General features: G+C 39.4%; 1 protein-coding gene across 2 annotated transcripts in view; it reads right to left on the reverse strand.

Moving 5' to 3' along the window:
- The window catches only part of LOC133536113 (dymeclin-like), a 53161-nt gene that overhangs the window by 24379 nt on the left and 15608 nt on the right, over positions 1-13174 (reverse strand). For both annotated transcript variants that reach the window (XM_061876320.1, XM_061876321.1), the window contains exon 6: positions 6078-6150. In XM_061876320.1, coding sequence (XP_061732304.1) covers positions 6078-6150 — 73 coding nt within the window. The remainder of the gene's footprint in view (positions 1-6077; positions 6151-13174) is intronic.

Consider the following 13174-nt stretch of genomic DNA (forward strand, 5'->3'; position numbering starts at 1 on the left):
AACTGTAGTGGAATTAAGATAAAACAAATAAAACAAATTCTCCTGATTTGTGCTAAAACTTTACAATTCAAATTGCAATAGTACTAAAAATCTGAATAGCAAGATGCATTAATAACAGTTTTGATATAATTGGCTTTTCATGATAACATAACCACATTAAATTGTGTTAGAATACCATATAAAAAACCCACAGAGGTGTTGATAAACACGTTAAACATGCATGTCTCCGTTATAATGTAAATGGTGTATCCAAAAAACAGCAGATGAGGATCAAACAAAGTGAAGCAAATGGATTTTAATGCCAAAATGCATGAAGATGTGCAAACCAAATGAAGACAATTGACATTTATCTTAAAAACAAGTCAGAGTGAAATCTGTTTGGGATTTGGGAAAGGGGTGAGGAAACCCTCCAGAAGGAATAGATCTATCTGCACCGCCATCACGTACAAAGGAAACGGGCCGAGAGCCACAAAGTGGTGGAGATCAAGGGGGGAGAAAGGGGGAGCGGCCACAGAACAGGGAGGGTCTGGAAGCGAGGAACAATGAATAATATGTTGGAATGTCGAATCCGTTTATGTGAGGTTAAATGATTGACGTACGCAGAGAAGACTTCACAGGGAAAGGGCAAGAAGAATCTCATACATTGAAATGGAATGTTTTGACACAAATAACTCTGATTAAAATGTTATATATTATAGTATTTTTCATCAATGTTTAATAAGTCTCAGGGGTCTCACAATTGGAACTTATGTAGGGTTGTCTTTGACAACCGGTATATATTTTTATAATCGTTTCCCATCATTGATGAGCTGTCACATCTAAGGCGTTTTTTTTTAAAGAAATTGTTAATGAAATGTAGATATTCCAAAGTCAAAGGTACTTATAAAAGGAATACAGTTTTTAATAAAGTAAAAAAAAAACAGATCTGACTTGCGACTTTTCCAATTAAAATAAAGCTGAAACACAGACTCAGGGATGTGTGCACCCTTTGAGAAAAAAAGAGGAAAACTGAGAAAAAAAGAGGAAAAGTGCTGTCACGCAAACCCTAAAAGACAATTTTGAAAATCATGACAACATTTCCTGCAATTACACTATATAATGGGTGTCAAACTCTGGCCCGCGGGCCAAATTTGGCCCGCTGTGTAATTTAATTTGGCCCTTGAGGCGATATCAATTTAGCATTAGAGCTGGCCCGCCGGTGTTATACAGCGTCGTTGCCACTGTAATACCGCATTCACCGCTAATACTCATACTTGCCAACCCTCCTAATTTTCCCGGTAGACTCCTGAAGTTCAGTGCCCCTCCCGAAAATCTCCCGGGGCAACTATTCTCCCATATTTCTACCGATTTCCACCTGGACAACTATATTGGGGGCGTACATTTAAGGCACTGCCTTTAGCGTTCTCTACAACCTGTCGTCATGTCCGCTTTTCCTCCATACTAACAGCGTGTCACATAATATTTGTGGCTTTTACACACACACACACGCTCAAGTGAATGCAAGGCATACTTGGTCAACAGCCATACAGGTCACACTGAGGGTGGCCATATAAACAACTTTAACACTGTTACAAATATGCTCCAAAATGTGAACCCACACCGAACAAGAATGACAAACACATTTCGGGTGAACATCCGCACTGTAACACAACAGAACAAATACCCAGAAACCCTTGCACCACTAACTCTTCCAGGAAACTTCCAGCAAACTGACCAATAGTTAATGTTTTATTCATGCATTTTCTCTTGCTACTTCAAGGCTTGAATGTTTGGTTCATTCATTATTGTTATTTTATTTTCAAATGTATTATTAGCCTGTGGAAAAAAATTGATATTTACCTCAGAAGATTGCAAATAGAAAAAAAGACATAACATTTTTATATTCAAATTTTATTTGATATGCCATTGATATTCTTTTAATTATTATTATTACTATTTGAAACTGGATTTTGCATGTCACTAAAGTTATATAAGCCTTGCTTATTCAATATTTAATGCAAAACTTGTTTGGGTCCCTATTAAAAGGTTAATTTGTTCAACCTTGGCCCGCGGCTTTGTTCAGTTTAAAACTTTGGCCCACTCTGTATTTGAGTTTGACACCCCTGCAATATATTTTACCCTCATCTACCACATACATGTCCCTTGTAATGTACCAAAGAATATTTACTTTTTTAGTAGATCATTTATTAACATTATTATCATTGAAAATGTAATGTAAAATTACATAACATGCATGCAAAGAACTCAGAAAACATTTCCCATTTGGCAATCAAATTCAGTTCCATCTACTATTCGTCAATAGTGTTTCTACTGGTATGGTTTCTTCATGCATCACTCAAAGCAACGTTTGTAGGTTTTGCAGTATGACTAAAACAATACTTATTAAACCGTCATGTTTCGTGGTAGCGTTTTCATTCATATTTGCACGTGCTTTCATAACGTAATCAAGCTAGCATCGTTGGCATTATCTGATACGCTAACACGTTTATAAGTGTCTGTGTTGGTATTAACTTACAATGGCATTCTTTTTGTATTGTTTCAAGTTTCACAAATTCCACAATAAATTCATTAAAATGTCACCGTGGAGTTATTGAGTCTGTTTAGCTTTTTGAAGAGCTAGCTTCCGCAGCTAGCGGGTCCATGACAATAACTTTTCTGCCGTGTGACAGGCACCGTTTGTAATACAATTATGGTGAAAATTAGAGATGTCCGATAATATCGGCCTGCCAATATCCTTGGACGATAAATGCTTTAAATTATCGGTATCGGTTCCAAATGATCAGTATCAGATTCAAAAAGTAAAATTTATGACTCTTTAAACATGGCTGTGTACACGGACGTAGAGAGAAGTACAGTGTGCCAATAAACGTTAAAGGCACTGCCTTTGCGTGACGGCCCAATCACATAATATATGCTGCTTGTACACACACACAAGTGAATGCAATGCATACTTGGTCAACAGCCATACATGTCACACTGAGGATGGCCGTATAAACAACTTTAACACTGTTACAAATATGTGCCACACTGTGAACCCACACTAAACGAGAATGACAAACACATTTCGGGAGAACATCTGCATCGTAACACAACATAAACACAAAAGAACAAATACCCTGAACCCGTTGCAGCACTAACTCTTCCGGGACGCTACAATATAAACACCCCGCTACCACCAAACCCCGCCACCCCCCAAATCCGCCCCCCCACTTCAACGGTTTCCGCATCTCCCGAATTCGAAGGTTTATAGGTTGGCAAGTATGCTCTAGTATACTCTGGACTGAAGCAGTGTGCCTTCGTTGTTTTTGTAGCTGTTGTTTTGAGGCAAGTTTAAAAAAAACCTTAAAATAATGCACTTTGTGAAAGTCAAAATATAGTATTTCCCATAGTTGTAATGTGTATCAGGATTATCTCAGAGAGAGCATGTCCCAAATTCCAACCTGTTCTGAGGCATGTTAAAAAAAAATAATGCACTTTGTGACTTCAATACTAAATATGGCAGTGCATGTTGGCATTTTTTTTTCTCCATAACTGGAGTTGTGTTAGACTTGCGTGGCATATTGTTGCCGGATTCGGTCCTCCGTGGATGCGTCAGCAAGAACACAGCAAAAAGGTAAGAACTAAGGGATTTATTAAACAAAAGGAGCTATGAACAAAAACACTGGTACAAATAGAAAAGGCAAATAAAAGCGCTAGCATGGAAAGCTAGGTCAAACTAACCGAAATAGCAAACATTTGGCACAAAGGCACACAAAAGGAAACACAAAACAACTAGTGTGAAAGCTGGGAATAAAATAAAGCTCAGCGTGAGAGCTAGCGAAATCGAGAGTGAGAGACAAGTCATAAGCAGTTGTATGAGAACAAACTAAGATTTGACAACGAGTGAACAGAAAAGGCTGGCTTATAAAAGGTGGTGATTAGTAAAGACAGGTGTGCTGGAAAAGAGAGTAGCAGCTGAAACTAATGAGTGACCATGGAAACGAATAAAATAGGAACTAAGCATGTCAAACCGCAGAGTGATATAAAAATGGAACAAAAATAACAATATGGGGATGATCCGACCATCGGATCACAACAAGTTGAAGTTGTTCTCTTATTTTGGAAAACCTTGTTTTTGATTGAGACTTGTAATAGTAGATTGCACAGTACAGTACATATTCCGTACAATTGACCACTAAATGGTAACACCCGAATAAGTTTTTCAACTTGTTTAAGTCAGGGTCCACGTTAATCAATCCATGGTAAATTTATATTGTTTAATGCATCCAGCAGGGCATCACAACAAAATTAGGCATAATAATGTGTTGATTCCACAACTGTATATATCGGTATCGGTTAATATCGGAATCTGTAATTAAGAGTTGGACAATATCGGAATATCGGATATCGGCAAAAAAGCCATTATCGGACATCTCTAGTGAAAATCTTTCGGTGTAAAAACCTAATTTCACAACATATACTGTATGTCTGCGGGTTATATAGTCAGTCTGATGGGACTAATACATGGGGAAAATTTTCTTTTAAAATACGGTGGGTGCAGCTTTTACACCGGTGCACTCAATAGTCCGGAAAATACGGTATTTGTCTGCACACAATGTATGAATCGATAATCGAATGATTATCGTCCCAACACACCTGCTGTATGTACGCAGGGAACACAGCAGGTATTACGAGGGAGGGTGTTTAATATCAGATTATTCGAGTGGGAGGTTAATAGTCGAATCAGGGGCGGTGTAGCTCGGTTGGTAGAGCGGATGTGCCAGCAATTTCAGGGTTGCAGGTTCGATCCCCGCTTCCGCCATCCTAGTCACTGCCGTTGTTTACAAAAATAGAAAAAAAATAGTAATAATAATGTAACTTAGATATTGTGTTTCACAATATAAAGCACTTTGAGTCACTTGAGAAAAAGCGCTATATAAATACAATTCACTTCACTTTCCAATCAAGTCGTTGAATCTCTCAGCAGGACGACAGCCTGAGCACCAATGTTACTTTTTACCAGCAGCATTATTTAGCTTATTTGTTGAAGGAAAACTAACTGACCCAACTTACAGCTCACATGTATGTAGCTCAGTTGGCAGAGCTCCAAGATTTATTTCAAGATGTGTAGCAAAGCAACCAGTGTGTAGCAACCTTGAAAAGGAGCATTTTAGCACCTTTTCATGTGAGTGATTTTTCTCATCAACAGGCACATATTATTGTTAAAACATCATAAATACAATTTTGCATGTAAAGGGACTTTAATTAATCAATTACTACGTGGGGCTGTTCTTCTTAGCAAGACTTAATAGGCAACTAACTTACTGTATTGTTTCCATGTTTGTGGAACAGTTTAGGAAAATCACCACCAAAACAAGAAGAACTTGACTTGCACTGACCTTTAAACCCATACAACATTTTAATAATTTTGAAATGACAAAAACACATTCTCAGACAAATGGTTATTACGGCCATTGTTCCCAACACTTTTGATCCTTTAGTCTTAATTGTTGAACATTCTACACTTGTCTAGGTTAGTACATCGTACACAGATTCGAAGAAAAATCTGACAGTATTTTTCCAATTATTACTGTTATTGTTATTCTTATTCCCTCCACCCGGCTGATTGGCACAACATCTGCTCTTCTTCTTCTCATAAAAACTAACCAACACTTTCATTTCTTACGCTCAGCCTGCAGCCGAGCTAGCTGGCCGAGTAATTTCAAATTAAACTCAGGCAGGATCTTTTTCTTTTTTTTTTTTTTTTATGACGTGGACTTGCTTTGTGACTCACTCAAAAGTGATGCCAACACTACAAAAAAAAATTTTCATGCCAATGACTAAAATTCTGGACCCAATAAACACAAATGAAAAAGATGAATAAAAACAGGAATATCAAAAGTGAGGAACTCTGTAAAGGACATCACTGCTGGTTATGAAAAATGTCAGACAAGACTACGGACATTATTAAATAACAGCGTGGGAACAACCCTGATAAAGAATGTCATCGTAAACATCTTATTCTATTACACATCTTGACTTTTAAAAAACAAGTTATGTTCAACAGTCATGCAGAGAGAAAGAAGACAACGACTTACAATAGGGGTACTTCAACAATCAGATGCACCAGGTTGGCCAAGAGCTCTTCAAGGAGATCTTCACAGCCCGATTCTGTAAGAAAGGTGGTAGACGTTACAACAAACAAGTTGAAGTTCCCTGTTGACCTTTAGAAGGTCAGGACAGGCCAGAGAGGAGCTGTAAGTGTTTTCACAGAGATAGCACAATACATTGAGTGAGTGATGGCTGTGAGTCACACAACAAGCACCAAAGAATAAACAACTCAACCCGACATGTTTCCACCTTGATCGTAGACCTTGAAGAATAGATATTCAACTAAATTGACTTGGGGGCTAAATTCCCACAAAGCTAAGGATCGAGGAGCCAAACTTCTCCCTTTAATATTACTCCTATTTTGTATATTTCGCAGAACCAGCGTCCTCTATAATAGACATTTATGTTTGGTCTATTTATTTTTTCACACTTTTTTTTAAGAACCTTCTACAACAAATCTAGTCAAAGATCATCTCTATGCACTGCAAAAACTGAACACTAAGTAAGATTAAATCTTTCAAATAAAGGTGATATTTGCTTATTTTCTGTCTGATAAGATAATTCTTCTCACTAAGCAGATTTCATGTTAGATTGTTTTACATGTTGTAAGGGTTTTGGTCCTAAATGATCTCAGTAAGATATTACAGCGTGTTGCTGAGATTTTATGACCTATATTGAGTAAAACATGCTTGAAACTAGAATATCAACTGATGCAAAGCCGTGTCATCAACACTCACAAGAATAAAACGACTTTTTCAAAGTAATAATTTCTTACTTCAAGCATGAAAAAAAAATCAAGGTTTTGACACAATTGTGTCTCATAATTAAAACAGATGACAGCCAAATGGACTTTGCTGTTTTATTTTCAACGACACAATAGAAAATACGTACTCATATAGTAGTACAGTTGGCACAGTACAGTGAACTGATAGTTAATATTTAAACATTTAACATGTGACATTTCTAACAATTTTGAACATAAATAGTTCATGCACATTCAGATGAATTCTTCAAAATTACAATTAAAACATTTTTGGCCGGAGGCCGGGCTGTATATATGCGCACTAATAGACTGAAAGAGCACGCACTTGGCGCGATGATGTAATGTTATCGATGGAAAAAATGCATTTTAAGACCATATGATTTGCCTGAACGGCTAGGAGACCCCGAGAGTAACAAGCGGTTGCATTGTTGTCTTTCCGTTAAGAACAATAAATTAGTTTTTAGTATAAGTTTGCTGGTTTCAAGAAATGTAATACTGAGCGCATATCATTATGTCAAGATAATGGACCTAGCATTTACTTCATTTAAGAATATTTTTTTTAAATATTCAGCAAAAAGGACTTATTTTTTTCTACCAAGAAAAATTCCTTGTAATTAGTGAGAATTGTCTTATTTTAAGGTATTTTGGGGTTCATTGAGGTTAGCCAATTTTACTTGTTTTGGAAAGTCTTGACAAGCCAAATTGTCCTGTTCTATTGGCAGATCATTTTGCTTAGTTCAAGTAAAATACCCCTCATTTTTTAATTTTTTTTTTCTTCTTTTTGAACACTGACTTTTTGCAGTGTGAGTACTCTAATATCTAAACTCCTATCTTACTGACAGGATGCAATGAGTTTCCCATAACAATGTGACTACGGAGTATGTTAAGGTAACGTGCGGAGTTCCACAGGGTTCGGTTCTTGGCCCTGCACTCTTCAGCATCTATATGCTGCCTCTACATGGAAACATACACAATAACGGTGTTAGCATTCACTGTTATGCCGATGACAACCAACTCGACATGCCCCTAAAGTTGACCAACACGCCGGATTGTAGTCAACTAGAGACGTGTCTAAATTAAAACAAACAATGGATGTCCACTAAGTTTTTGCTACTCAATGCATAGATAATGGAAATGATGATTATTGGTCCTGCTAACAACCAGCACCGATTTAATAATAAATGGGTTGTACTTGTATAGCGCTTTAATAATACCACCTGATCATTTGACACCAAACAATTACACAAAGCAACTCGGTAAATAATCTCTGTATTATCTTAGACCCAACTCTCTCATGTGAGTCACACATTAAGTGTTACTGAAACAACCTTCTTTCATCTCCATAATATCACTAAAATTTGTTCCATTTTGTCCACCACCGAAGCGGAGAGTATTATCCATGCGTTTGTTACGTCCCGTCTCGATTACTGTAACGTATTATTTTCGGGTCTCCCTATGTCTAGCATTAAAAGATTACAGTTAGCATAAAATGTGGCTGCAAGACTTTTGACAAGAACAAGAAAGAGTGATCATATTAGGCCTATACTGGCTCACCTGCACGGGCTTCCTGTGCACTTAAAGGGGAACATTATCACAATTTCAGAAGGGTTAAAACCAATAAAAATCAGTTCCCAGTGGCTTATTTTATTTTTCGAAGTTTTTTTCAAAATTTTACCCAACATGGAATATCCCGAAAAAAGGCTTTAAAATGCCTGATTTTCGCTTTCTTTAAATCCATCGTCCATTTTCCTGTGACGTCATTTAGTGATGCCAACATGGCGGATAGCACAGCAAGATAGAGCGACATTAGCTCGGATTCAGACACGGACTTCAGCGGCTTAAGCGATTCAACAGGTTACGCATATAATGAAACGGATGGTTGGAGTATGGAGGCAGATAGCGAAAACGAAATTGGAGAAGAAACTGAAGCTATTGAGCGAATAGCTATTGAAGCTATTCGGCGATCGCCTTCTGACCAACGATTGAGTGTCGCAGGGTATCTATACATCTCTGTGCCATGTCTGTCGTAACATCGGCGGTAAAATGGGCAGGAGCAACTTAAATTAGTCGATTGGTAAGTGTTTGTTTGACATTAAATGTAGGTGGAGTGAAAGGCTGGATGCAAATATAGCTACAAATGTACATACAGCTAGCCTAAATAGCATGTTAGTATCGATTAGCTGGCAGTCATGCTGCAAACAAATATGTCTGATTAGCACATAAGTCAATAACATCAACAAAACTCACCTTTGTGATTTCGTTGACTTTATCATTGGAAATGCATCTGCTTTGAGTGTCGCAGGATATCCATACATCTCTGTGCCATGTCTGTCGTAGCATCGCCGGTAAAATGTGCAGACGAGGTACTTTTGGATGTTTTGACCACTGGAGCAACTTAAATCCGTCGATTGGTAAATGTTTGTTTGGCATTAAGTGCGGGTGGAGGGAATGGTTGGATGCAAATAGAGCTACAAATGAGGCATAACGATGCAATATGTATATACAGCTAGCCTAAATAGCATGTTAACATCGATTAGCATGCCGTGCTAATCGATGCACACTCCACATAAGACAACTTGAATCCGTCCCTGATTGTGTTGTTACACCCTCCGACAACACACCGACGAGGCATGATGTCTCCAAGGTACGGAAAACAGTCGAAAAAACGGAAAATAACAGAGCTGGTTTGACTCGATGTTTGTAATGTGTTTGAAAAAATGGTGGATTGACTACCTAGGTGAAGTCACATTGTGACATCATCGCCCCAAGAGCGAATAATAGAAAGGCGTTTAATTCGCCAAAATTCACCCATTTAGAGTTCGGAAATCGGTTAAAAAAATATATGGTCCTTTTCTGCAACATCAAGGTATATATTGACGCTTATATAGGTCTGGTGATAATGTTCCCCTTCAAGCTGCGACTTTAATGTTTTACTACTTACGTAAAAAATACTAAACGGTCTAGCTCCATCCTATCTTGCTGATTGTATTGTACCTTAGGTCCCGGGCGGGAATCTGCGTTCTAAGAACTCCGGCTTATTAGTGATTCCCAGAGCCCCAAAAAAGTCTGCGGGCCATAGAGTGTTTTCTATTCGGGCTCCAGTACTCTGGAATGCCCTCCCGGTAACAGTTACAGATGCTACCTCAGTAGAAGCCTTTAAGTCCTATCTTAAAACTCATGTGTATGCTCTAGCCTTTAAATAGATCCCCCTTTTAAACCAGTTGATCTGCCATCTCTTTTCTGCTCTGCACCCCTCTCCTGCGTGGAGAGGTTATCAGGTGACCACAAATGATGCGCTTGCTGTTCAAAGTTGGGACCTGGGATGGACAGCTCATCTATGCATCCGTTGGGGATGTCTCTGTGCTTCTGACTTGTCTCCATTCAAGATGATCCCAGCTGGCCCCACTATGGACTGGACTCTCACACTATTAACTAGATCCACTCAATATCCATTGCACTGGTCGCCAAGGGGTGGGGTTCCCACACCTGCAGACCCCTCCAAGGTTTCTCATTGTTCCCATTGGGTTGAGTTTTCTTGCCCTGATGTGGGATCTGACCCAGGATGTTGTTGTGGCTTGTGCAGCCCTTTGAGACATCTGTGATTAAGGGCTATATAAATAAACGTTGATGTATTGATAGTGTTTTTAGGAATCTGCTGCAAAATCCTGTCTTCTACAGGTTTTTTCTTAACAAAACACACAGGCCACCAGTTGAATAGCCCAAATGAGAAAAAAGAGAGGACCTAAAATGGAACCTTGAGGAACGCTGCAAGTATAACTAAAGAAGTTGAATAAATGACTACTGAGCGCATCTGAATCTAACAAGCTACAGCAACACCTCACTGACAAACTAAAAAAAAGTTGTACCTGCCAGGAAGGAAATGACTTAAAGTGGTGCTATGAGGACCACCTCAGTTATGTGAATCCCAAGTTTAGACCCCAGTGTCCTATGATTGCTAGCTAGTTAAAAAGTCAATGCAAAGATCTGATTTACAGTTGCTCAAGTTCCCTTATACAACTGGAGCACTTTAGTGTTTTAAGGAATTTGCTGCAAAAGTATTTGTCTCTTAAGTTTTAGCTGACTTCGGGGAGCTGGTATGGTGTCAATCTTGGGCCAGATTTGGCCATCAGGCCGTCAGTTCAATAGCGTGGCACTATACATTAAACACTGCATTCCAGTCAATATGATACCGTACATATCTTAAAAATAAGTTAAAGTAACAATGATTGTCACACACACACTAGGTGTGGTAAATTTATCCTCTGCATTTGACCCATCTCCCTGTGTACCCCCTGGGAGTTGAGGGGAGCAGTGGGCAGCAGCGGTGGCCGCGCCCAGAAATCATTTTTAGTGATTTAACCGCCAATTGCAACCCTTGATGCTGAGTGTCAAGCAGAGAGGCAATGGGTCCCATTTTTATAGTCTTTGGTATGACTCGGCCGGGGTTTGAACTCACAACCTACCGATTTTAGGGCAGACTCTCTAACCACTAGGCCACTGAATAGGTAGGACGCTTTGCCGCAATAAGTATGTGTGTTTATTGCGTTGATGTGGCCATTTTGTGGCGTAAAAGAGGCTACAGACTAAAGTGGGCCTTCGGAATTGAGTCGGATAAATAACTCTCAAGTCAACCAGAAAATGTCAAAGTGAATGTGAATCCAGAAGCCAAACAAATAAAGTACGACAAAAAAGCAACTCAAGTTAAAAGTCAGGAGGGAGGAACTCAACTCAGGTGGGAAGAAGTCGGAGTACCTGAAGGGAACCCACGCAGTCTTGGGGAGAACATGCAAACTCCACACAGAATGATCCTGAGTCCGGGATTGAATCCAGGACTACGCAAGAAATCTGCGTTCAAAAGACTCCAGCTTATTAGTGATTCCTAGAACCCAAAAAAAGTCTGCGGGCTATAGAGCGTTTTCCGTTCGGGCTCCAGTACTCTGGAATATCCTCCCGGTAACAGTTCGAGATGCTACCTCAGTAGAAGCATTTAAGTCTCACCTTAAAACTCATCTGTATACTCTAGCCTTTAAATAGACCTCCTTTTTAGACCAGTTGATCTGCCGCTTCTTTTCTTTCTCCTATGTCCCCCCCTCCCTTGTGGAGGGGGTCTGGTCCGATGACCATGGATGAAGTACTGGCTGTCCAGAGTCGAGACCCAGGATGGACCGCTCGTCGGGACCCAGGATGGACCGCTCGCCTGTATCGGTTGGGGACCACTCTACGCTGCTGATCCGCCTCCGCTTGAGATGGTTTCCTGTGGACGGGACTCTCGCTGCTGTCTTGGATCCGCTTGAACTGAACTCTCGCGGCTGTGTTGGAGCCACTATGGATTGAACATTCACAGTATCATGTTAGACCCGCTCGACATCCATTCCTTTCGGTCCCCTAGAGGGGGGGCTTGCCCACATCTGAGGTCCTCTCCAAGGTTTCTCATAGTCAGCATTGTCACTGGCGTCCCACTGGATGTGAATTCTCCCTGCCCACTGGGTGTGAGTTTTCCTTGCCCTTTTGTGGGTTCTTCCGAGGATGTTGTAGTCGTAATGATTTGTGCAGTCCTTTGAGACATTTGTGATTTGGGGCTATATAAATAAACATTGATTGATTGATACTTAGGACCTTTGTATTGTGAGGCACATGCACTAACCCCTCCTCCACCGTGCTGCCCTGTTATTAACCCGGTAATAACCCGTCGTTTAAAATGTGCACTGCTTTTTCTTTAGCTTTTTGACTGTATGTGATAACATTTATGACAAAATTTAACATCCGAACTTAGATTGTGTTATTATGTTCAATAATGACTGTGACACCTAAATACTGATATTTTTCTCATTTGTATTACTTTTGCAAGGATAAATCGAAACAAAATAAAGGTCATACAATGTGTCTTGGGTCCAATGTTGTCATATTTTGTACTGTATTTAAGGGCTACAGAAAATGTTTGTCAAAACCAATTCTGCATGGAAATTGTTATGTAGATGTACTGTTATATAAGTTCTAATACACAGTATTAAACATTAGATTTGTGCCAAGAATGTTTACGGTCAAACGTCTTATTATTCTCGCAGGAAGTTGACAGCCATGTTTTTGTCTACGAGCACCAAGCAGGTCTTTCCAATGTGAGCTTTCTTAAAAGTATCACAAATAGAGTGACAAAATAGAGAGGTAGAGGAATAAAGCTTGGGCTTACATGTTGTTTTGTGAGGAAAACCATCCAAGAACCTGACTGGCTGTGACATGGATTTTAGGTCATGGATCGGAATACGTCACTTTTGGGTTCAACACAGCTGCTACAAGTCATTATTATTATTATTATGTCAGATT

Source organism: Nerophis ophidion, linkage group LG17 (assembly GCF_033978795.1).
Source record: "Nerophis ophidion isolate RoL-2023_Sa linkage group LG17, RoL_Noph_v1.0, whole genome shotgun sequence".
In the NCBI taxonomy this organism is placed as follows: domain Eukaryota; kingdom Metazoa; phylum Chordata; class Actinopteri; order Syngnathiformes; family Syngnathidae; genus Nerophis; species Nerophis ophidion.